The 27,166-nt window shown below is 38.6% G+C and overlaps 1 protein-coding gene across 7 annotated transcripts in view; it reads right to left on the reverse strand.

Moving 5' to 3' along the window:
• Positions 1-27,166, reverse strand: part of enox2 (ecto-NOX disulfide-thiol exchanger 2) — a 247,092-nt gene that overhangs the window by 190,315 nt on the left and 29,611 nt on the right. For all 7 annotated transcript variants that reach the window (XM_060887123.1, XM_060887126.1, XM_060887130.1 and 4 more), the window contains one exon: positions 4,949-5,007. In XM_060887123.1, coding sequence (XP_060743106.1) covers positions 4,949-4,985 — 37 coding nt within the window. In that variant the 5' untranslated portion in view covers positions 4,986-5,007. The remainder of the gene's footprint in view (positions 1-4,948; positions 5,008-27,166) is intronic.

The following is a 27,166-nucleotide window of genomic DNA, read 5'->3' on the forward strand; positions in this document are numbered from 1 at the left end:
AAAATACAACATATGGGCTCCTATATTTTTGTGTCATCACACACATTGCATGCCAGATCTCTCCTGCCCCTCATATGAGGTGCTTTTACCTGTATATAAACTGCCAATCATGACAAACTAATGGATTACCCCTGTGCTAGGCTATGATTATGATATGAATAAGTGGATCTGGTGAAGCTTTGTAGCACAAGATGGGGAATTATTTACAGTAGATGCAGGAAGGGGCAGTTTATAAAAATAAAAAAAAAACAGCAGCTAATCAGAAAACAGGATAAACAAGACGAAGCAAAGCCACACGGAAACAGTAAAAGGAAACAAGTTCAGACCAAGAAAAAGACACCCCAAATGTGTGAGTATTCAGAATCAGGTAATGCAAAAAAAAGGAGAAGCATCTCAGACGAACATCTGCACCGCTGCTGTTAAACACAAGAATTGCTTTTAAGCTAGGAAAAAAAAGGGATAGAAAATACAGACTGAAAAAAAAAATCGTTATTTTGCAACATGAATAATTCATCTCTGGATATATGGATTAATTTAACAATATGGCAATGATATCCTCGTCATTATGAATCTGATATCAACTGAATTAACGCATGATCCGGCACATAGCATTCGTTAGACCTTTGGTTCTCAGATATACTAACTCAAGGTCATGAAATCATAATGTGTGTAAGATATAATGAGACACTTTTATTCGTAAATTTATACAAAATTCATGTATTTACTAAAACCAATGTATTTGTAACTCATTTTTAACATCAATTTAATTTCTTAAATATATTATTGTAATATTAGCTCACAAAGTAGAGGCATTTGTCATGCTCGGTGTTGCTTCCTATGTGTTTTATAGAGTTTTCTAGGAAACACAAAGGGTGAAAGAATTTTCTGTTCAATTATTTCTAATAGTATTTTTAATCATCTGTCTGAACCTGCCAATGGTCTGCTTGTAGGCTCCTGTTTTTTAATTACCCTGTCATTATTTATCATTACAGCTGATTTATGCACCAGAACAGACCTCAAGCGTAAGTGAACAGAGAGATGAATCATGTAGACAACACTGTCTCTTGCCTCTTATTTGAAGTGGTAGCTAATTTTATATGCAATTCATTTGACGACAGTGAGACGCACACACAGACACACACACACACACACGAACACAGACAGGCATATGAAATTAAATATATAAACTTGGAGTTTGCATGTGTTCCTTTTGCTTTATGGGTTTCCTCCAGGTACTCTGGTTTCCTCTACTAGTCCAAAAACATGCGTTGTAGCTGAGTGACATACAGTATCTAAACATTCTGTAGTGTGTGAATGTGTGTGTGGTGTGAGACTGTGACCCGATTGTGAGATTGTAGGGAAGTGGTGGCTCAGTGGTTAAGGCGCTGGGTCTCTGATCGGAAGATCGAGGTTCGAGCCTCTGAACTGCCAAGCTACTATTGCTGGGCCCCTTGTGCAAAGCCCCTAACCCTAACTGCTCCAGGGGCTCAGCACAGTGGCTAACCCTGCCCTCTTACCCCACCTTCCTACTTAGCTGGGATATGTGAAAACCCACAGGTGGCCCTAACAGTTAAAGCTCAGGGTTCAAACCCCAGGACTGCCAAGCTGCCACTGTTGGGCCCTTGAGCAAGGCCCTTAACCCTCCCTGATCCAGAGATGCTGTATCATGGCTGACCCTGTGCTCTTTTTTCCAAAGCTGGGATATGTGAAGAAAGAAATTCACTGTGCTGTAATCTGTCGCTGTGTTCCCCGTGAAGTATAAGTGTTACGTCAGTGCATACAAAAAATGAACTGGCTACATTAGGCCTCTGGAAATCTCAAGAGGATGATGCATGATGGGACGCATGTTTGTGGCCGGAGCACAACGTCCCTGTGGAAGACAGTAGTGAGATACAGAACTAGAGCAATATTACCAACAATTGGATTAGCGCTGGGACCAACCTGCCAAATAAATATTGATAGATTTGGGTGGCTGATGCTGCTGCAAAGCATTTGAACCTTATTCTGTTGCCCGAAATGTGTCAGGAATCGCTTCCTTATCGCTCCGCGGCTGTGGGTCACCGTGCACCGAATTATACTATTACAGTCTGAGAAAGGAGGTGAAGGGAAGGGCTTTACGGAAATGAGCATGATAAATCCTGGAATAATATGAAATATTGGCTGTGTGCTCAATCCAATATTCCCCAGACAATTCTATATTTTAAGAGAAAGACTGCTGAGATTTTTCTAAAGTAATTTCACCGCTCGCTCATGCCACTCAGAAGGCTTAAAGCCACAACAGACAGCTGAAGTTTATGAACACAGAAAAGCTCGAGCGATATTAATTGCCGGTTTTGAGTCATGCAGCGCAAGAGCGAGTCCGTCGCTTGGCCACTTTGTGGCCCTCGCTTCTATTATACATTACATCAATCAGACACCCTGGATTCATTAAGTTGGCTTATTCACCTGGACCCTGAGCTCATTACGGACTGCTCTGATGCCAGTCACAGCTAGAGCGGAGCCTTTAGAGCCTTTACCTCACCCCCTAACACCTGTCACCCCTTCCCCCTGTTCCCAGATGACTAGAGAACAGGAAAGCAATTCCTCATGCTCACGCAAGTAATCAGGTGCAAAGCCGAACTCCGAGGTATAAAGCAATAGCTAACCCAAAGGAAAACTTACTATGAAGGGTACAAGTGCCAGAGCGGAGACAACGAGGGTGTCTTTTTGAGCATTTAACTGACAGACATGCCTCCTACTGAATGATGAGTCATAGTTCTGGTTAATGGGAGTCAGGCTCTTAAGTAAAGAGGCGGCTTTGGTTCTTGAAGCTCCAGCTCAAGACTATCGAGTGTAAAAGCGGCCATGTGTATGACAGGCCGGTCGTCTGTCTCCGAATTCGCCGTGACCCTGCTGCTGTGGGCAGCCTAGCGTGAGCTTAATTGAAAAAAAAAAAAAACACGCTCATCTCCTACAGACACCTTGTTCCTTTGAGCTTTCACAAAATTAACTACTTTCTTTCCCTCACAGATGCTCGTTTGTTGACTGGCTCAATCGGACTGTCTGGGTTTGATCCCAGAGTCTCCTTTGTGCTGGACCTCGGAGAGGCCTGCGCTGTGGTTTTCATTCATCTGTCCTGCGTTCGGGAAAAGCTCAGCGGTACAGTGAATCACTGTAAATAAATCATCATGTAAACAGAGGTGTTGACATTGCTAACAAGAAAAAGTCCTCGCAGGAAAGAATACAAAAAAAACACACACACATAAAGCCTGGTTTATGACAGTGGAACCCATGCAAACTGATAAAACATGTTCTGGTTCATCTATTTGATATTAATCACCAATCTGAGCGAGTGTATAAGCTGAATGTACAGAATGTAAAGCTAACACCTGCACTTATGAGCAAGCAAGCAAAGAACTTAAGAAAGAATCAAAGCAAGAAAGAAAGCAAGAAAGCAAGAAAGCAAGAAAGAAAGAAAGAAAGAAAGAAAGAAAGAAAGAAAGAAAGAAAGAAAGAAGGAAATGAAAGAAAGAATGGAAGCAAGAAAGAAAGAAAGCAAGAAAAGAAAGAAAGAAAGAAAGAAAGAAAGAAAGAAAGAAAGAAAGAACAAAAGAAAGGAAGAAAGGAAAAAAGAAAGAAAGAAAGAAAGAAAGAAAGAAAAGAATGAAAGAAAGAACGAAAGCAAGAAAGAAAGAAAGCAAGAAAAGAACGAAAGAAACCAAGAAAGAAAGCAAGAATAGAAAACAAGAAAGAAAGAAAGAAAGAAAGAAAGAAAGAAAGAAAGAAAGGAAGAAAGAAAGGAAGAAAGGAAAAAAGAAAGAAAGCAAGAAAGAAAGAAAGAAAAGAATGAAAGAAAGAATGAAAGAAAGATAAGAAAGCAAGAAAGAAAGAAAAGAAAGAAAGAACGAAAGCAAGAAAATAAAGAAAGCAAGAAAAGAAAGAAAAGAATGAAACAACAAAAGAAAGAAAGAAAGAAAAGAAAGCAAGAAAGAAAGAAAAAGAAAAGAAAGAAAGAAAGAAAGAAAGAAAGAATAATTCAAATAATATTAATGACATAAAAATACTCTAAAACTAAATAAAATGATCATTGTCCTGTAGCCCTGAATAGCTAAACGTCATTAAAACCATGTTATTGTTCCTACAAGATATTTCTGTTCATTTCAGTTCCTTCAGGAATCTTACAGGAATAATTCCAGTATATGAAATCAATCCTTATTAGAATTCTGTACAAGTTTCTTCCTGGAATCCTGAGGTTATATCTGACAGTGGAACAAAGCAAAAAAAAAAAAAACAAAACAAACAATAGCTAGTTGAGGGGAATTTCAGGCTAAGAAGTTACTTCTAAAACTCTTGACATTAATTTGGACACCAATTTGTCAAGCAATTGATGTCCAACGGTTAGATTTCAGCACTTTTGTGTAACTACTGGAAGTTGTGCTGAAATGAGGATGCTTGAAGCGCTGATATAAATTATGCATATCTTATCTAGGAAATCCCATGAAACTAAAACTTAGAAAACTTTTCTTATTTAATTCACTTTGAGTCTTATTTAATTCACTGTGAGTCAGTCTTCCTCTCAGAACGCCGGCGCGACTGTTGGAACTATTCGTGTTGACGTGCGGCTCAAAACCAAAACACATCCTGAAACTTGTCAAACTGCACCGATATCATCTCATATCTGCCCTCTGAAAAGAAAAACTTTCAACCATTCATTAAAAAACAGATAGAAGCTGTAGAGGCTAGTGAAGGTTTAGCTTGTGCTTCTGATCTATCGTGAAACATGGATCTCCTGGGACGAGACGCTGTTATCGAGAGTCGCTCTCCTCACACAGGCGATGACAGATTTATCAAGTGCAGAGCAGAAGCCGTGGCAGCAGAGTCACGTTTTCCAGCTGCAAAGTCAGAAAGTGGCCGTGGCGCCTGCTGTGACGCCGAGGTTGTGTACGTCTGCGACATGTTCGGCTCTTACCTGCAGCTCTGCCTGTAGATCTGTAATCCTTGTACATCGCTTCTCTCACCACAGCGCTCCTGTGAAAAGAAGAATACATTATCTAACAATCGAGCTCTCCTTTCCTACAGTAAAGCTGACACGCAATCTCGGCAGTTTCTTTTTATTTACGTTGACCTGAAATAATTCTCTGCTATTTTCGACAGAAACCTGACTCATTTCATCAGCCAGCGCAAGAGATTCAATAAAGTGCCCTTGAGCTTAGAAATGCAAAACTATTTGGCAGCAGCGATACTTTGTTCCTGCCAATAGTCATCTCTTTTCCCTCACTTTGTTGCATCACTGCTTTCAAGATTACCGGTCTGGGAATTTCAATCATACATCTTCAGTAGGACTGTTATCCTGGTCAGGGCTGCTGTGGATCTCTGGAATTCTGGGAGCAAGACTGGAATACACTCTGGATATGACACCACTCACACACACACACACACACACACTCATTCACACACACACTCACTCACACACACACACACTCACACACTCACTAACTCACTCACTCATGATCACACACACATGCTCACACACTCACTCACACACACTCACTCACTCACTCACAGAAACACTCTCAATCATTCACACACACATGATCACACACACACATGCACACACACTCACTCGCGCACACACACACACACACACACACACAAATTTGCAAACTCATTCAATATTAGTCCCCTCATTGACAGCCAATGGCTGCTTGAATAAGCCTTTATAAAGATATCAGGTATAAGGCATGATGAAGGCCCTATTTAGCCCTATGAAAAGGCCCTATGTAGCCCTGCGAAAGCTTAATAAAACTCAGTATAGTGCTATTCTATTTCACTTAACCAAAACTAAATCAATCGATTTCGAGCATGGCTGCTTTTAAAACACCTCAAACGCAGGGAAAAGTCAGAGTTGAATTATCCATGGATATCTTACACAGTAAAAGCACAACCAGAGATGTTTTTGCAGCGAGGTCAGGGTTCAGCACTGACTGGTTGCACTGTAACAGGTCTCGGTGTCGAGCTGATGGATCGGCAAACTCCATGAAAGCATGTCGGAAATAAAACACGTGTACAGTGGGCATATCCTCACGCTGCCTGCGAGAGCCCTGTCTTCCTGAAAATACCAGCGTACGTGTGACCTAGCGGTCAGTTTGACGTCGCAGGGACGGACCTGCAGCTGCTCTGTATCTGAGCTGATCTCAATATAAATCTAACCAAATCTATTAAAGGCAGGTGAAGTCTACTGGAAAGAATTCGATGTCCTGCCGCTTTACTACGTTTACGTGCATAACGTAATTAATCGGAAGCAATAAAGTAACCGTAATAGAAGACACGTATTAATTAAGAACACAAGCTTGCCTTTTACCCTCGTAAAGTATTCAATTAATCAGCACACACCGAATTAAATTAACACGACGTGGATCATGTTTCGTGTCATCTTGTACCTTTATGTCAGCTTTCTCAAATCCAGGTATTAAAAATCTTACATACTGTTAAAAATAAATAAATAAATAAATTTAAAAAACCTACCATAAATCCTAAATAGCTCTGGTTATGATCTTGGGAGCACTTGTCAAATTAGCGAGCGCATATGCTATGACCAGCCGGGTATCACGAGTACAGCGAAGCAGTAATTATAGCGCTAAACGTATAAGAGAGAGAGAGTCGAATAATGACCGGGATCGTTCATTACGGAGAAACGTTCCCCTGTGGAGCAAAGTAGCAGCTGCAGCTGTAGGTCAAGCTTTAGAATAACCGCACTTCATCACTCCCTGTCGATCAATAAGGCCTGCTGATACACACTGACCTTAATCATAACCTGCACGTTAGTCCTTTTCACCTGAGCTCAAACGACTCGTAGGCAGAATGTTTGCTTCGTGGTTATTTTCTCGAGTGATCTTGCCGTAGTGTGAAGGGCAGGACTCCCGCTCGCTTGCAGAGTGCTCAGCTTCTTTGCATAGATATCAGTTCCAGGTTTCTTAAGAGGTTACACTCTAAACAGGTGCAACCGTTTACTGATGTGTTTCTCAGAAGACCTTTAAAGGAACGAACGGAACAATCCTGTCGAGGTCTGTGCAACCTCTTCGTTTCGGATGTACAGAAGAATGAGACGGAAGAACCATGGAGCAGAAAAGGACAGCCAATAAAGCTTAATAAATCTTCCTATAACTCGATCTAAAAGATAAATACAGATGAGGTCACAGGTTTACATATTCCTGGAAGAATCCTGGCAGACAATTGTACTGTACATATAAGCCAAAAGACACAATAAAAACTGAATTAACACTAATTAAATTTGTTTGAATGAATCAAATATTTATGTCTGCACGATTCTTTACCTCAGACTTTATTTTTAGTGATGTTTATATGTTTAGTGAGAGTTCTTCATGAGTCCCTTGTTTGTCCTGAGCAGTTAAACTACACACTGTTCCTTCAGGTCCTAAACATTCGTTTGCATATTTCCAGAATCTTCTGCATATTTCACTCCTTTTCAACACCGACTATGTGATTTTCGGATCCATTCAGATCCATTATTTTACACGACTATTACAAAAAAAAACTGCCATTGATGCTCAAGAAGGCAACATGATACATTAACAGCAGGGGGGGGTGTAAACTTTTAAACAGGATGATCAGTACATTCATTCATTCAGTCATTCATTTTCTATCGCTTATCCGAACTACCTCGGGTCACGGGGAGCCTGTGCCTATCTCAGGCGTCATCGGGCATCAAGGCAGGATACACCCTGGACGGAGTGCCAACCCATCACAGGGCACACACACACACACTCTCATTCACTCACGCAATCACACACTACGGACAATTTTCCAGAGATGCCAATCAACCTACCATGCATGTCTTTGGACCGGGGGAGGAAACCGGAGTACCCGGAGGAAACCCCCGAGGCACGGGGAGAACATGCAAACTCCACACACACAAGGCGGAGGCGGGAATCGAACCCCCAACCCTGGAGGTGTGAGGCGAACGTGCTAACCACTAAGCCACCGTGCCCCCCATGATCAGTACAGCTTATTGTTATTTTCTCTTTTGAAAACAATCTGGGATGAATATCTTTTTAATAACTTCTAAAAGACAACACTAAAGGAACCAAGATGTTTATACAAAATAACGATCTAGAAAAAAGTTCAAAAGTTTACACCCCCCTGTGGCTCAAAATGTATCATGTTGCCTTCTTCAGCATCAGCACGTTAATGTTTGTATCTTTGTAATACGAGTCGCTCGGTTGTCCTAAATGTATAGAGCTGGATCTCAGCATCATATAGTGAGTAAAAGGAGTGAAATATACAGAAGATGCTGGAAAAGGAATTTTTAGGACCTGGAGGATTTTCCATAAGAACAGTGAGCAGTTTAACGGCTCGGGACAAACAAGGGACGCATGAAGAACTTTCACAAAACATATAACCAGCCTTAGATCATCCAGGTAACATCTCAGAGGGTTAAGACTCGAACGGATACAAATTTAAACTGGTTCATTGGTGTAAATTCAGTTATTATTTGCTCTTGTGGACTATATGTAAACTTGTTATGAGAAATAACTTATTCAGAGCAGAACTAAATAAGCAAAGTCATTATCAGTGATGATAGGTGATGCTAGCTGCTTGCATACGAAGGTATTCCTGAGCGTGGAGCAGTGACGTGACGATACAGAGGCTCACGCTGGACACATCTCTCACGGATACCTTCACACTGAACCCTGTGTGCTCGGGTTGGCCTGTTGGCCACTCTCGATGTCTCTAATAAAGCTACTGTTTATACGCAATAACTTTTATTGCTCTCAGCACTCAGCATTGCTATCAGGATTCAACATAAACAGAGCTGAATAAAAAAAACACAATAACACAAATCCCTACTACAACATACCCATTTATCTATAGTGTGTTCAGTCTGAGAAATAACTGTATCGATGCACCTCTCTCTCTCTCTCTCTCTCTCACACACACTCTCTCTCTCTATCACACTCACTCTCTCTCTCTATCACACTCACTCTCTCTCTCTAACACACTCACTCTCTCTCTATCACACTCTCTCTCTCTATCACACTCTCTCTCTATCACACTCACTCTCTCTCTAACACACTCACTCTCTCTCTAACACTCTCTCTCTCTCTATCACACTCTCTCTCTCTATCACACTCTCTCTCTCTATCACACTCTCTCTCTCTATACCAGGTGCTGGCTTAGGTGTTTATCAGACTGTATGCTTGCTCCAAACCCTGCAGCTTCACAGAGACAGCACTAGTTTATTATGCTAGGCATGTACAGTGTAAGAATGAACACCAGAAAAAAAACAAGACACCCTAAATACTGTAATCCCATATCAAGTAGATAAGCAGACTCGCTCCCCTACACAGGATCCGCTAAACAATCACCCGTAGTACACTGATACTCACCCAAGTTTATTTAGCATCTGGATTTTTTCCTTGTATTTTGTGGACAAGGTGTAGAGTCACCACTGGGTAGTGTGTGAAAGAGGGAAAGAGAAAGAAATGAGAGCAAATTGGAAAAAAAATGGAAACCAATGAGTAAAAAGAAAACTTGAGAGAGAGAGAGAGAGAGAGAGAGCAGTTTGGTGTTCATATACAGTATATAAAAGATAACACAGCTATACCATATATATAGACTGTATTGTTCTTTTATTGTTTTATTCCATCCCTCATTCTAATATGTGACTAGACTGTTTCTGTGGTAACAGCTTACACTGGGACACACCCAGTAAACTAGTAACGAGTAAAAAGTGTGTGAAAACTGTTGATAAATTGACGTTTAAAGAAACACAAGTGTTGGCGTTTTCGGACTTGTTGGTCTTGCCTATAGGAGGATACACTGTACATTTCGACTTAGCAGATTGCTGCGGCATAGGGGGAATAAAACACACCAATGGGTTGATCATTTTCCTATAATGACTCAACCTGTTGTGTTTTTTTTGTTATTTCTGCACCTAGCCTTATATTCAAGACAGTAGAGAGCAACATTGTATGGGTATGCACTATAAAAACACCACTGGGAAGTGTGTTATAACCTGACATACACATCTCTCCTAGCGATAATTAACACTTTATTCTTAATCTAGCTTCTGATGTCTATAAAAAAAAAGTGAAGTCTAATTTAATACAATACTCTGACGATATGTAGAAACTGCTCTTAATTAAGCTCAGAGATAATGACGATGATGATGATGATGATGGGCTAATTTGCTGGTTACACTGACAATTTGAGCTGTCGAAAATTAATTGAGGCAATTAGTAATAATAATGGTCTTTAGTCGTAATAGAGAATAAGGCATGATGAGTTTTAAATGCGGTATATTTGCGTGGATGAACCGCGGTCTATCCAGGTCAACTGAATTTCCTCATGGCTGGTGAGAGTGTAAACTGGTAGCACTGTTCTTTATTTTAAGCAGGATTAGAGTTGATGAAGATTTATTTGTAAAACAAAAAAAAAACAAACAAACAAAAAAAAAACCCCCCACTAATTTAATGCTATAGCAACATCACACCTCAAACCCAGACCGAAGGAATTAGACACTTTACAAACATGACATTTTCAACTCCATTCACAATCGCTTATTCCTAGTGCTCAGGGTTGGCTAATTAAGTGGTTTCGATTAAAGTGTTTGCTTAACTGTAATGCATAAATACACGAGGCAAACCGGAATGAAATACGTGCACACGACATGAATTCAACATCAACTCCATACACACCTTTTTTTTTTTTTTTGCACTGACATGTCTGACTCATTTAAAGCAATAATAGTGGCTGACAAAATTTGGTTAAATATTTTGACGGAATCAGGCGTTAATCTGAAGAAAGTAATAAAATCTAGAGTACAGCACCCTGTGATAACTGCGCACGCAGGCTGTTAGACACGGCCCCAGAGACTGATTGTACACCGAGAGCTTCCTCCTAAACCTAAAAACACGTTCTTCAATCATGTTTTTTCATAAAAGCCAAACCTTTCCATGAAATCTCAGTCTGATCATGATGGTCAGTGGACTTAAAGTGTCTCTCCGGCCCCAGGAGAGCTTTTACTGGGGTTATAAGCGCCATTCCGTTTCCACTCTCTCTACAAATTCCCCTTAGGCCTTTCCTATAAAAGCTACGCAATAAAATCCAGAGCAAGGCACTTTAGCTGGTTCGCTCCCGTGTGTTACTCTAAAGACGCACAGATTACATAGCTGTTAATGTAAGTCCGGCGTAAGAATGACAAACTGTCAAGCCTTTTATTTAGAAAACATTGCATGGTTAGACGTCTCTCTGGATTCTTCCATCGTAATGGTCTCATTAAGGGAACCATGCTGGTGTTGATGCCCATTTTGAGGTTTTTATTATGTATCGTTATTTTTCCTTTCACCAAATCTCGCTTTAAAGGGCCGCATTATGGCATCATGCATTTGAACTTTATCTTTTTCTTGGAGCTAACGGATAGAGAAACTCAGACTAGCCTATTGCTTGAACCCAAATTAAAGGAGTTCCACAGATCTGAAAATGTATCCTTGGAAATCTTCCAGTCATTTATTTATTTAATTATCTAAATGACTAACTGTAAGCATTATATTGTTATTTACACTGGACTTAATGTCATTCTAAACCCTTCTTTTATCCCTATTTCACACCTGTAATCTAGATGAAGCAGGACTGCCAAAGCAAAGAGGTAAACCGTTATTTAAAGCCGCCATGCAAATAATTAACCTTAATCCAGGGTTTAGGAATGTACAGTGTGAAACGTCAGATTTTTGAAGGGCCAGGAGTAATCGTTAATCCTGAGCAAAGTATTAGCAGTGTGAAACATCAAACATAACCCAAGATTCTGTTTAGCTGGTTTCTGCAATCACAGAAGATAAACTATTTGAGGTGTGAAAAGCAATAATTCTTATCACACCCACCATGGGAGCATTTCTGTAGCGGTACTATACATCTGTGCCTCAGTTTGCGTCTTTGAATCTGCGAAATAATTCGACCTGCAACTTAAAAAACATGGTAGATTCGGTTCACTTCCTGTAGTGAATCGATTCAGAGTCGACTTCGTGCTGGAGTTCACACGTAAGCGGACCGAGACCGTCGGTGTGACTGCTGTGATCTGATCTGAACAAAGGTTCGCACCAAAGATTAAACCAATTAAACAATACATGTGTTATAGTGTCCTTGTGTATATTTATTTCTCTATTTTCTTTGTCAAACTCACAAATGTTTTATTCCCAGAAAACAACCGAGTGCCTTCTGTGTAAAAAGACTGTGCACTCCAACTGCAGTTATTATCTTCATATGTCACTGTCATAGCAACAACAAGCAGGAGTGCTTGAAAGGGCAGGCAGCACACCAGAAAAGTGTTAAATGATAGGATTTCCAAACATGCAGCTTCTCATCAAATCACACCAACAGCCGCACCAACTGTTCTGACATTATTAAAGGTGGAGTGAACACGCTGGTTATACTGTAGCACTAAAATGTAAATCGACACGTCACGTGCCATGTCACGTTTTATTCAAATGATTTATTTATCCATTTATTTAAAATTAGACACGTGTTAATCAGGGAGATATACCACCATTCCAAAGCACCGGCACCAAAAATCCCAGAGCCGACATGATAAACGAACTATTCTGAAATTATCAGGTTATTTTAGTAACTATTATCACGTTAGCAAGTACAAGGACAAGCTATGTGAATAGCGAGACAATATTCTTGCAAAGTATCACTATATTTAGATGAAGTGATAGGAACAACGGGTGCTAAGATTAATCAGGTTTCACTCCTCATTACCGCATAAGCAATAACACTGAATAGTAGTAATTTAGCACAGGAAAAGTTTTTGTCATCTTTATTTTTTTTATCTATACAGACACTACGATTTTTTTTCTTGAGCAGCTTTGTGTTTATTTTTTTCCATGTAATTCCACTGCTCTTGAAATCATAACAAAAGCCCAGAAAAAAAAAATCCATTGGTATGGCCTGTTTGTTTTTTTTTCTTGACACTTCAGCCAGTTGAACAGAACCTGCACCTCCCCTGGGTCTGAGAGCTGCAGCAGAAACAGGACTGCCAGACGGAAGGTGGTGTACGCCGTGCCCAGACAGACAAGGCAATCTCCACAACGGCTTATGTAAGAATGCAGCCGAGGGCATCAAATACATCTGCTTTGACTTTGTTGTTCAAATATTGTGAAAAACACTGCTCATGTGAGAAGATGCACTGGATTGGGTAGCATGGTGGAAGAATATCATATGATATATATTCTCTAAGGGGGGCACGGTGGCTTAGTGGTTAGCACGTTCGCCTCACACCTCCAGGGTTGGGGGTTCGATCCCCGCCTCCACCTTGTGTGTGTGGAGTTTGCATGTTCTCCCCGTGCCTCGGGGGTTTCCTCCGGGTACTCCGGTTTCCTCCACCGGTCCAAAGACATGCATGGTAGGTTGATTGGCATCTCTGGAAAATTGTCCGTAGTGTGTGATTGCGTGAGTGAATGAGAGTGTGTGTTTGTGTGTGCCCTGCGATGGGTTGGCACTCCGTCCAGGGTGTATCCTGCCTTGATGCCCGATGACGCCTGAGATAGGCACAGGCTCCCTGTGACCTGAGGTAGTTCGGATAAGCGGTAGAAGATGAATGAATGAATGAATGAATATATTCTCTAAAGTGTATATTGTAATCATCATTGCGATTGATAAAACAAGGGTTGTAAGGATTTAAACAGCCCAAAAATTCATGCAGCATCTTTACCACTGAGCCCCAGGAATTAGTACAGAAATGTACTTTTGTTCAACAAAAAGTAGATAAGTAAGTAAGGTAAGCTAATAAGTATTAAATAAGCAAGTTAAGTAACCACGTAAGTAAGAAAGTCGGTAGGTAAGAAAGTAAAGTAAGTTAAAAAAAAAAAAAAAAAGTAAACAAGCAGGTAAATAAGTTAGTGAAGTATCTATGCAAATTAGAAAGCAAGTAAGAACGTAAGGTAGGTGACAATTTAAATGAGAAAGAAAGTAGGTAAGGAAGAGGGGAAGGAAAGCAAACAAGTTCAGTAACTATGTATGAAAGTAAGTAAGAAAGTAAGTAGGTAAATAAGTAAGGTAAATGTGTATGAAAGTAAGAAAGCTAATAAGTAAGAAGTAAGATCATTTCCTTAAGTAAATATGCAAATGGAGTAAATAAGGACCGTAAGAAACTAAGTACTGTGGGTAAGTAAGTATTTAAAGTAAGGTGGGTATGTGAGTACGGTGAGTCAAGTAAGGAAGTAGGTAAGGTAGAAAAGTAAGTACTATAGCTACTTGTGAAAAGGTAAATAATATTTAAATAAATATAATAAATAAATATTTAAGTACAAATTAAGTACAGTAAGAAAAGTAAAGTAGGAAAATTTAAAAGTGAATATATAAATAAGAAAGTAAGTAAGCAAATAGATAAATAAGAAATAAGAAAAAGTACTCAAGCCCATAGCAGAACTATTAGATACATACTTAAGTAGATAGATAGATAGATAGATAGATAGATAGATAGATAGATAGATAGATAGATAGATAGATAGATAGATAGATAGATAGATAGATAGATAGATTAGTTTAAAAAGACAATTTGTGTAACACAATCCAAAAATCTGCTTTTTAAAAAAATAATTCTCTCATTTACTTTTTCCAAGTAGACTTTTAACCCAGAATATTTCAGTAAGCATTATGTATGAGCTCAGTTTATTGTGCCACAAAATAAGCTCCACAGCTTTGGGTCTGTCATGACCACTATGCAAATTCCTAGAGGATGATATGGCACCTGGGAACCTGCATGAAAAACTAAAACTGCTTCTGTACAAAATACTTCAAAATATGGTATATTTCCACAGGTTTGTCTACAGGTTTGTCTACAGTTACAACACACTAAGAATCTAACAACAACTCGAGACTCGGTTACTGAAACCAAGTTAGAAACTTGCAGCTAGTTAGCTGGCCATCTAATTTAGTTAATGTTAACGATGGATTTGTGATGATGTCACATGGTGAGTCTCGGACTAAATATGCAAAATATTGCAGATTTCGGCTTGTGTTTATTTCTACAATTGCAAAATTGTGAAATCATTGAAGGACTGATTATGCAAATAAAACTGAATTGGAAGTGGTTTCTAGGTAAAACTGAGCCTTGTCTACAATTGCAACATCAAAATAATAATAATAATAATAATAATAATAATAATAGTCATTTACTATGAGCAATACAGCAATTGTGAGATTGTGTAGCATCAGCATGCTCATTGTATTTTCTTTACTTTCCTGCCCTGGCTTTCCCAAGTTCATCACTCCACATCTCTTACTTTCATCAAACCTATCTGAGACAGGAAAATTCACAACAGGCAATGCAGATGGCAATTTCTAAGCAATAAAATTTGGTTTCAGGGACAATATGGTACCATAAGACAGCAAACCAGTTCTCCAAACAGAGAGCAATTTCCAAAAAAGTGTACTTTATACAGAAACATGGCTGTGTTATTTAAGATTGTGCCAAGAACCCGAGGGCTTGTGTATAACAGGAATATGCATGACTTGCCTTGGATACAATGCCAATACATAAAGACCGAGGAAGGCATTCCCGGCAGTCTCTAATGGGCTAACCCTTTCGTTTTTGGCAAATGGGCAAACCCATGTGTTTGACAGATTGAAAACCTGGCACCATGCGAGGACACTGAATTTTACTACGATCGAAAACAAGTACATCTCAATAAATCTAGTAATAAATGCAGCCAGAGAGACTTGGTGCTTGACTATGTTGAATATTGATGCTCAATGTTTGTCAAAATGTTCCGTTTTATTAGATCGAGTGCTTTTGACTGCAATCTCCTTAGATTTGCTGGGAATAAAAACCGGATTTAAAAGTAACTTAAGAACACATAGCATTAATGTGAAGTGAATAAACTGGCAATAAGAAGAACATCACAACTATCACCAGACAGACACAATCATGGAAACACTTGAACCTATGAAAAATTCAAACCTGTTGAACACGAGCAATGCTTACTTGATTTCAATTTTTCCTTCAAGCCGGCATTGGACTGGCAATTACTCTGCACTGACACACCGAAGATGTTTCCTTAATCACTGGGTGAAAACTGTAATTATACCTGACACAGAGAGTGAAGCCTTTGACGTTGGCCAAAAAAAATAATAAAAAAAATAATTTAATAATAATAAAAAAAAATAAAAAATGATAATATATATATATATATATATATGATCAAAGCAAACTTCAGTAAGCAGACTTCTTTTAAGTCTAGTTAGATGTTCACAATGTGATTATACGAAGCAGCATCAACACAAGCATGTGCCAGAGAAATGTGGGGAATCAACACAAAATGCCAAAGAACATCTTGAAAGACTTAAAGAAGACAAACATGTCAATTAAAACAAGAAAATATCATCTAGCTTTCTAGTTCATTGTGTGGCTAAAAAACTATTTAAAAAGGAGACCAGGGGCAAACTCTTTGCATGTATGAATGACACTGTATTTTTTTTTTTTACATAGTTCTTGTTATCACTTGTTCTTGTTATCACTTAAGCTATAAACAATTCCTCAACAGACATAAAAATCAGATTGTCATTTAATCAGGAAACCAGAAAGAGCAAAGTCCTCAAGATTTTTCCAGTGTTGTAAAACTTACTGACTGTTAGTGCGGATACTAGAGACACCTTCCCAAAATGTTAAATAAACATTTCCTTTGAGAAAGCTTCACCATATGAACAATTACACACTTAAAATACCTTCATACAATTCCCTGTGAAAGCTGTTACTCTAGAAACCTATGACATTAGCTGCAGAAAATGAATCAACTTTTTCTGATCGATCGCGATTAGAAATCGAAATTCGACGGCTCTGTTGTATTAATTCATACGGCAACTTTAAGTAGTCACTTTGTTTATTACGCCTTATGCTACGCTGGTACCGATGCGTTCCAGTTTTAGTGGTGAAAATAGGTTAAATAGCATTTTGGCAGCACTTGCAAACATCATGTGTGAAAGTGTGGGAAGAATAAAATAAAAAAAACAACAGAGGGGGAGTAGGCGCTGAAAAATGAGCATACATAGCCTTAAGCTGTATATCAAGTTTACCCCCTCTAGCTCAAAAAGGGGGTTGAGGAAGAATCTAAAATATAGATATACTGCTGGCAGGTTTGTGTGGATACTCTAGGAGATGAAGGATAGAACTCGAGAAATGAAAGAAAAGGACAGAAGGCAGCAGCTGTCAGTGACGGCATTGTGGGCTAACGGCATGAAACAGTTTGATCTCTCTGTGGAAGCTTGGAGAAACGCCATAATAATGAAATGAGGAGGGAAAGTTAGACGCTAATGACTCAAAGAAAAATGTAGGAAAATGTTTGCTTTGGGCAGACATAAGGATGAAAAGAAGAAATGCAAAAGAGGCACACTGACACCCAAAATACATTAGATTTGTGACAGTTGCACTTTGCTTTAGAGCTCAGTGCTGATGGCAGAAATCCAGTGAAGTCCCACCCTTTTAACAAGACACTTAAATGTTAACTTTGTCCATGTAGTGGATTGTATGTAAGTTAAATGTAGTGAACTGGACTAGGCTAGAGTCTGAGCTGAATTATCAATGAGCCAATTGTCAAAGGATGCCATAATATACATTCTGTACGAAAGTCTTGCAGTGACCCCCACGTGTGGTTCTTCCACAAAAAACATTCTAGACGATGTCTTTGTATGCTACAGCCTTACAATTTCCATTCACTGGAACTAAAAGGTGATTTGCTTTCCATATCCCTTCTATAAACAGTAGTTTAGGAAGCTGTGGTCAGGGTACAGGGTCATGATACAGCATCCTGGAGCAGATGGTGTTAAGGGCCTTGGTCAAGGTCCCAACAGTGGCAGCTTGGAGGTCCTGGGGCTTGAACCATGACCTTCATCCCAGGGCCTTAACTCACAGTTCCTATCTCACTGACTCTCCTGTAGCTGAATGATCACAAGTGCACCAACAACCAGTGAAAACCCTTCCCAGAAGAGCAGGTGTCGTGATCAAGTGTCCATATAGTATACACAGTACGTAAATCATACATCATACCTTTATTTGCAATTAGTTACCAAGCTGCCTATCTTTTACAAAATAAAAGACATCATTAAAAAAACGAAGCCTACAATCCTCCTTAAACTCAGTGTCCAAATCGAAGAAGATCTAATTAAGCTACAGCTCAAGCAGCAGTGAGAAATCTTGCTGTAATGCATAGCTGTGACTTGACATTTAAATCCCACACTAATAATGTCAATGCATCATTTCCCATTCAAGGAACACAGCACAATTTAAACCTCATATTCCATGAAGATAATGATGATGATGATGATGCTGATGATGATGAGAAGCTGAGTTATGCTTTTACCCTGTCTCTGTAATATTGGTAATATTTGTTTTAGTGGCATAGGTAATCTCTTATGAAAGGAAAGCATATTAGCACATACATTAACATCTCTGCACTATAAATGCTTCTATAGGTGTTCTACCTTCTGCATGGAGAAGACATCTTCTGACAGACTACGTTACAAATAGTTTTAATATCTTGCGCTGCCTTGCCGTACAGCTCGAGACTTACGCACATGGAAAGTTATGAAATTCTGGCACCCAGTACGCTACCTAAAATAATATGCGAATACGCCAAGCTTCACTTTAACTGTGCGAAACGATTACCACCTTATTGGGTTTGTTATAATAAGGTCATATTGTATTCGATTCTATTTATATTATATGCCTTTGAGACTTACTCATTTATTTCCACATTACGCGGTATTAAACGATGACATAACTGTTAACGGAGTAGGCTGTACGTCTAAACTCCGATTTGTGATGGAGCTGTGCGTTTCATATTCTCTTCCCATCCCACTGTTTAGCCCACAGCCACCCTCCCTACCTCTACACGGTGGAAAAGTTTACTTGCAGCCAGGCATTAATAATTCATCGCTTGCAGTGGACCCGATGAATACCAATTCCCTCATATTGCAATGCACTATCATCAAGGCTGATTGTGGCATCTAAGGTCATTAACTTCATCTTTGGCAATGTGCCTGCACATTCAAATGACCGGCACAGACTGCTGACACCAAGGTTACACGATGCAGCGTCTTCGCCACCCAGAGCCACAGTGAGCGAAAAAAAAAAAGGAAATCTCATCGTAGAGTTCAAACGCTTTTTTGCTTTAGACTTTGCCCTTTGCCCTCTGCAAACATGAACTGTGGTTTGTGCTGGGCAAAAAAGAAAATTACTTTTGCAGAATGTTGCCCACAAGGTACCGTACCAATAACGCTGAATACATATTTGAGAAAGAAGGTAAATTACGAACAATAAACTGAAACATTTAAATGCACACACTGACCATTTTGTGTTTTTGAGCTAAATATCTTCTTGAACACACTTCCCGGCTTATCAGCTCAGCCGTTTCTACTCATAACGCTGCGAATTCATTTTGTATGACACAAACAGTTAGCATCAAATCTGTACATGACAGCAGTATTTCTGAGTGCGTCGCAGTCACGCCTGAGGATCGTTTGTGAAAATTACAGCTGTAATTATGGCAAAATTCCCAATGGCAAGTAAATCAAATCTCAGTTCAGAGGATTGATTAGATTTTTATTAGAAATATGAAAAGATCCTAGATTAACGCCATAACAAACAAACGCAAAGTTTGTTTTTACATCATAGCGAAAGTAAACATGATCCTAAGTCTGAAAAAAAGAAGAAAGGAAAAAAAAAGAAAAAAAAAAAACCTTGAGATTTTCAGAAATAACAGTTTCTGATGCCGTCACAGCACACAAAGGTTTGATGCTCACATACAGAGAGAAATGGATAAAAGTGTTAACAAGAGAAAGAAAGAAAGAAAGAAAGAAAGAAAGAAAGAAAGAAAGAAAGACCGCTTCTTCTTTGAGTTATTGACTGACTGCTTGGTTCTTGTATATTTTCAGAGTGAACCTCATGCCACCTCCTCGTTCACTCTTCTGCTGTAAAGCTAAATCAAGACATTATACATCACAGAGACTGAATGAGGTTTGCTTACAAAATCCGAGGCAGGCTTTTTGTGCCAATTAAGTCATGCAGTCTAAAAGCGCACTGTGTCTTTGAATCACACGTTGAATCGTCACCAATTTCCTGCATCTGGATTATTTGATATTCACCGCTGGATAACGTTTTTTTTTTTTTTTTCTTTCCAATATCGCTGAAATTCGGCTTAAAACTGCTAAAAAATAAAACTGCTCCTGTAAGACTGTAGCTAAAACACAGTATATACGGCTATATTCTTAAATATATATTTTTAAATGTTTAATTTAAAGTTCTTCTATTTTAGCCCACCACAAAAGCTCAGAAAGAAATAATATACTATTGTGCAAGCATTCACACACAACAAAAACCTTAACACACAAGTTGTTTCTATTTCCTCATTGTTAGTACTGTACATCATAGGTTCTGATTGTAATGCTGAGCCCATATAAGGGTTAAACTCGAGATTCGCCCATGGCTTACAGAATAATTGACTGCCTGACTCAGAATAGCCGTTGGTGCTGACAGCATATAGCTTCCACTTTCTTTAACGGTTTTATTTTTTCTTTCCAAAGCTTCAAAGGCTTTCTAACTTACTGGAACAAACAAAAAGCCACTACATATGTGAGTGTGGGGGCAGCTGGACCAGCTGTGTGTGGGTCACAGCAGCATATGCACTGCTAAATATTAATAGCTGACTTTCCACTGAGAAACTTTAGTTTAGGAACTCTGGTCTGGAACGGAAACAAAAGGCCCTCGGTTTGTAGTACGGTGCCATTGTAACGTCTCTGTCGCCAGTGTCAAACTTACAGTATAACTGCTGAAGCCAAATGGAACATTTAAAACACTACATTTGAAATTCTAAAACTCCAAATATAGGTTACCTTTTATAGAGATTTTGGAGAGGAAAAAAAAACGAAGAGTACAAGAACACTATAAGAATTAGCACTACAAAGTTAGGATTGAATAGATTCAAATGCATCTTCTATTTAAGTCACCAGTCAAGAACCTGTGATTGGGTTCTCTCTGAATCAGCAGAATCAACCCTCTGCATACTCACTTGGACTGAAGTGCTTAGCCACTTGCACCCCGATAATCACCGCTTAGACTCTATTGATCACTACTTGACCCCTGATTATCACTTGTTTAGATCCCATTTTCAAAACGCACTTGGACAATGACCATTCAATTGGACCTTAATGATTAAAGCTTGAACATCGCATCTGATATTCTGATGATGACTCATCAGATGATGACTCTGATGATTTATACCCCAATGACCACCACTTGATTACTGCTTAGACTGTAATTATTTCCTGTTTGGATCCCATTATTAACACCCTCTTGGACAATGACCCATCAAATGGACTCTGCTTGGACATTGATGATTACAGCTTGGACTCAACTGAACACCCACCTGGACCCTAATGATCACAAATTGGACCCTAGTGAACATCACTTGAACCCTGGTGATTTGGACCTTAATGACCACAACTTGGACCCCGATTATCATTACTTGTACCCCAATGATTACTGCTTAGACTGCAATTATTTCCATTTGGATCCAATTTTGAACACCCACTTGGACAAAAATCATTGAAGTGGACTCTGATACAGGCTGCTTGGACCTTGATGAGTTCCACTTAGACCCAATTGAACACCCACCTGGACCCCAGTAATCACCACTTGAACTGAATGATCACAAACACCCGAGTGGACCCGGATAATTTGAACCTCAATGAACATTACTTGAAGTATTTCACATTAAGGCTACAGACACACCTCCTGCTGCACTACTGACATCAGCCAAGGCCTGACGTGGTGTCAGCAGACCTATTTTTACTAAGCGGATTGTTTGGCACAAATAGATTAGAGCGATAATTGATTGAAGCTTTTGTCTATGGGCTTGATATTAAATTTATGATTTTTAAGTTTAGACATCTGTTTAATGTCATTGTGCTTCCTGGAGCTTTTCATGCATTTATATTTTAGGGAAAATACAATATATATCGTTCGAGACAGACACTATTTGTATTTTGTTTAATTCGATACTGAGGAACCGAACGCACTACAATACAGATTCGTTTTAAAGTGAGGTGTACAGAAGACAAACACCATGCCGTGTCAAAATTGAAGACTAATTTAACAAAGGAGAAAAAAAAAAAACATGTACAATCTGATTAAAGTGCTCTAAAAAGTTTTAAAGAGATTTTTTTCTATCAAGGGGGAAACCAGCCAGGTGTTGTGCAATAACGCTTGGAATCCCCTGGCTGACTGAAAGTGGAGATTGGTAATAAGATTTGATATAGAGATGGAAAAATTATACGGAACTCAAACAATCCCCCCACTTTCAAGGATCTGCGCATTATTCGTGCTCACGGCACACTATAATAAAATAATACCTGGCTTTTTATTCATGAAAACGGTTCGGCCTGGTTCATATATAGCTCTCGGACGCCTTGACTAAGGAAGCCCGTCATGGTTGGGCTAGCACAAAGCCCATCTCTTTCAAAAGACAAAGGGAAAAAAGCGATCTTGGTCACAAGAAAGCTCAAAACCTGACATATAATAAAGGTTTCTTTTCCACTGAAAAGTAACACCACATTTGGTCGAAAAATACAATACGCAAGTTTAAAAGAAACTTCCGGAAAAAAGATCAAAAAGGTTGGTCTTAAGGAATTATTTCAGGGCAACACAGTAAATGCAAGTTGTTCTTCTTCATTCTCTCTCTCTCTCTCTCTCTTTCTCTTTTTCTCTCTCCCTCTTTCAATGTAGTGCAGCAAGCCAGGCAGATAGACCCAGTCTGGAGACCTTATCTTAGTGAGAAACGTGCTTTATGGTGCTGTCTCTGTGGGCATGATGATGGAGCGAGGGCATGCCTTCACAGATAAACACCTCCTCTGTACTCAGCAGTGCTTTCCTAGACCTACTGTCTGCTGCTGGATACTGCAGAGGCTGTTTGGACTGTGATTAGCAGCCGGCGCTCGGCCCGGGCCGCTCGGTCCAGCCGAGAAAAATACAAAGAATGCAAGGCTGTGAATTATCCTCGTGTTCGGCTTAGCTTCAAACACACCGGTCGATGCTGGGGCTGTCTGAACAAACTAAAGGAATTATTTGAAAACAACGATTTTTTTTTTGTTTGTTTTGTTTAAAGACAATGCAACATTGCATTTCTAAAAGAAGGTCATACAGTCAGGAGAAGTGGAATACAGACATTGTTTTTGTTATTTAATATACGTTTTGAGTATATATCCGCTTGTTCTCTTATAGTGGATGGAAATCATTAGATTGTTTAATTTAAATTCGTAAGGATAAATCAGTAATATGAGTCATTTTTAACCTGCAAATCTAAGGCACTGTCCAAAGGTTATTAGACTCTTTAGCTTATTCACATGAGTTCAGCTGGAAGCATTGTCTTGATTTAGTTTGTGTAGCTAATCAGTAAGCTAATCAGATTTGCTTCGAATGCTTGTCAAAATTGTGGAGCACAATCTAGTTGGTGTGTAGAAGTACCATACGTCCAACTGTCTACTTGAGACATCTGGTAAGATTTGCCAATTTTATTGTCATTTATATTGGTTGGTTTGTAAGTATTGAATCAGTTGAAGTTACACTTATAATGTCTTTTGACTAAGTACTTGTAAATATAAACAAAAAAACCTGTACACATATTTGATTTGGGGCAGGTTTTATGCCGGATGCCCTTCCTGACACATTTTGTCCAAGCTTGGGACCAGCACTGAGAGTTAACCACTCAGTGGATCAGTTGAAGTCCTGCCTGGAAATCGAACCTGGACAGCGAAGGTGAGAGAATATGATCCTGTCGCTGAACCACTGGGGATAACAGAAACAAAAAGTATTTATTCATCAAGGGAAATTAATGGAAGACTGTATTAAAAACATGGATAGATAGATACAACTAATTGTGCCCAGACATTTCCCTTCATTATAAATAAGGAAGAAAACAAAGAAGGCAGTAATTATGTGAAATGATTTGCAAAATGACCTGAAAGCAGCAAGAACGACAGTTACACAGAGAGCGTAGAGCTGTAAACTGCACTGCAAACATGTCTGTTCCTACATCCCACACATACTGTAGAAGCGCAAAGATTCCATCTATAACGTGCAGTGAAATCAAAACTCTTTGTAACAATATACTCTGGTCAGACAAAAGAAAAATACAACTCTGCAGGAATAATTCATCTTCGTGTGAAGGGAGAATGAAGGGTTACGTGTACAGTAAGAGTGGACAAAGAACAATCATGAAAAAGCACGGTGGTGGAAGCATCGTGACATGGGGACGAAAGTTAATCAGAATCTCTTCATCCAAGAAGGTGAATTTGGGGAGAAAATCAGAGGCGTTTCATTAGAGGGAGTCTTGAGGGATGAACGATGAAAAAGAGCAAAAGAGCAAAAACAGCTTTGAATAGAAAAAATAATAATGTTGGTTATTTGTGGTTCCGGAAAACCTCTTTAAAATGTATAGCTTATTATTTATTTTATTTCATTCTATACATATTTATAAGTACAGAGTCAAAAGACAATCTGTGTGTAAATATGACATGGACATATGCACCGGAAGTATATTAAATAATAACAAGTGTCTGAATACTAATTTCCCCTCATTGTATAAGGAAGGGATTTGTACACACACACAAATTTGAACCCACGAGGATTAGACTGTCTTGTAAAAGTGAAACATGAAGCGTGATTGAACGCTAGCCTACAGTTGAGTGTGGAGGATTGCTCATCTCCTGCAACAACACGACAGTGAAGATGACAAAAATCCAGTTAGTGATGCTGCTTCTCAACTGAAGCGCCAGCTGACTCAGCAGTTTTGTGCACTAATAGCTGGGTGCTAGTGAGGCTGAAGTGAAACATGATATGATTCTCATCTTGACTATTATTGATGCCAGAATAAGGCTGTTGACAAAGGAAGGAGATTTTATTGAATTAATAGACATTAATAAACACCACAAGGTCAGTTTTGATTGCCGATTATCAATAAGATACCGTGTAAGTTAAAAAAATGTAATTGTATCTTGAATCAGGTCTCTGAATAAATACGTATTAATATTATGGATTGAGCTATTAAATATAAAATCACACAATCAATATTGTCCTAAATGTGATGATATGAACATGAAAGAAGCACTACTATTGTTGTTTTGGGAATGTGGTAGTGTAGTCTTTAAATCAGTGAATTACTATTAAGAAGGTTGTGAGTTCAAATCCCAGGTCCACCAAGCTGCCACAGCTGGGCCCCTGAGCAAGGCCCTTAACCCTTGATTGCTCAGTTGTATAAAATGAGCTAAAAATGTAAGCAGCTCTGGATATGAGCATCTGCCAAATACCGTAAATGTAAACGTATTGTCTTTCTGTGGCTAAAACAAAAAAGGCACTTATTCAACATCACCCTAAGCAGCAGTGCACATAGTATACAGTGAATATTTATCTTGAAAAAGAAAAAGAAAGTTAAAGTTAATTTCATTGGTTAACATCAAATTAAGTAATGAAACAGTGTGATTTTTAAGTGAATCATCTGACCAAGAAAAAAAAAAGCTATACTCCGAATAAAAACGACTTCTAAAAAAATCAAGATTTCTGTCAAATTGCTTAAAAGAAAAAACAAACAAACAAACAAAAATTGTTGCTTAAATCTAAATCCAGTCTAGTCACAAACTGGAGGCCTGGATACAGACCCAAAATACTATTTTAGTAGAACAAAGTGGGTAAAAACTGTCCAGCATCAAAGTCTAAAAAATGGCTGTGGTTCAGTGTATAAAGTTTTATGAAGACAAAAAAAAGAAAGAAAAACAGAATTATTAAAGTATTTCGTCAGTTCAGTGCGAGTGGTAACATGATGCATTTTTGATAGCTACAGTATACACTGCATCAAAATACATCGTGTGAAAACATTTCCAAGAGAAAATATCTTGAATCTTGCCAAATGTATCTGTTTGTTTTTTTTAACGTTATGGTTACAATAAACTGAATCTATATATTGTACCATTTTAAAGCTTATTCTATTAGATAACTGTGCATCTATCTAGAAATTAATGCTTGAACGTAAAAAAATAATCGGAGACTAGAATAAGGTAATATATGGAGCTAAAAAAATTCTAATTTTATTGGTCATATATACAATCGTACCAGGTACAAAATGCTTGTTTGCGACTGTCTGTTTTATAAAAAAAATTAAACTACAATATAATGCAATGATGTAAAATACAATGAATTAGACTAAGATAAAAAAAAAAAAACAAAAAGAAGTAAAATACGTCTAGAAATAGGTTTAATAATCTGGCACTTGGTGTCGTGTAATTGAAACAGAAATGCTAGATCATTCTGGCTATATTCAAGATATTTCAACTTGCTAAGATGTCATTATTTGCAGTGTACGCTACTCATTAATGAGTACGCAGTAAAATCTAATCGTTGCACTGCATCTTAGCAAGTTAGCAAGCAAATCTTAGCAAGTTAGCAAGCACATATCTTTTGTATTTCGAACATAGTAAGAATGCTCTTTTACTTTCGATTAGAGGATTATTGGTGTGCTCCAGCCCAATCTCCAGGACTTGTACAACTGCAGGGTTAAGACACAGACGGGTAACGTCATTAAAGGACGTCCCTCTCACCATGGACACGCTTGCTGTTCGCGCCTCTACAAAAGATCTAAATCTAAGACATCTAAAACATTTAGGCATGAGAACATTTCACTGGCCCTATACATGTCCATTACCTATCCTGTCTGTTAAAGTGCAATATTATACAGTGCAAAATCTCTTACTAGAACCGATGGAAATACATATTTATATTTTCTATGGTTATAAAAAGACCTTTTTAGACTATGGATTTTTTTGTTTTTCTTTTCTTTGTGTTTATGCATATGAAATGAAAGCTTTAAAAACAATTCTATTGGTCGATTAATTTTGTTATGTATTAATTATTAAAGGAGACAAAAATATCTATGAACAAGGAAATAAAATACTTTGTTATATACCCTTTGTTGGCAATGACAGAGGTCAAACGTTTTCTGTAAGTCTCCACGAGGTTTTTACACACTGTTGCTGGTAGTTTGGTCCATTCCTCCATGCAGATCTTCTCTAGAGCAGTGATGTTTTGGGGCTGTTGCTGGGCAACACGGATTTTCAACTCCCTCCAAAG

This window comes from Tachysurus vachellii, chromosome 14, assembly GCF_030014155.1.
Source record: "Tachysurus vachellii isolate PV-2020 chromosome 14, HZAU_Pvac_v1, whole genome shotgun sequence".
Classification (NCBI taxonomy): domain Eukaryota; kingdom Metazoa; phylum Chordata; class Actinopteri; order Siluriformes; family Bagridae; genus Tachysurus; species Tachysurus vachellii.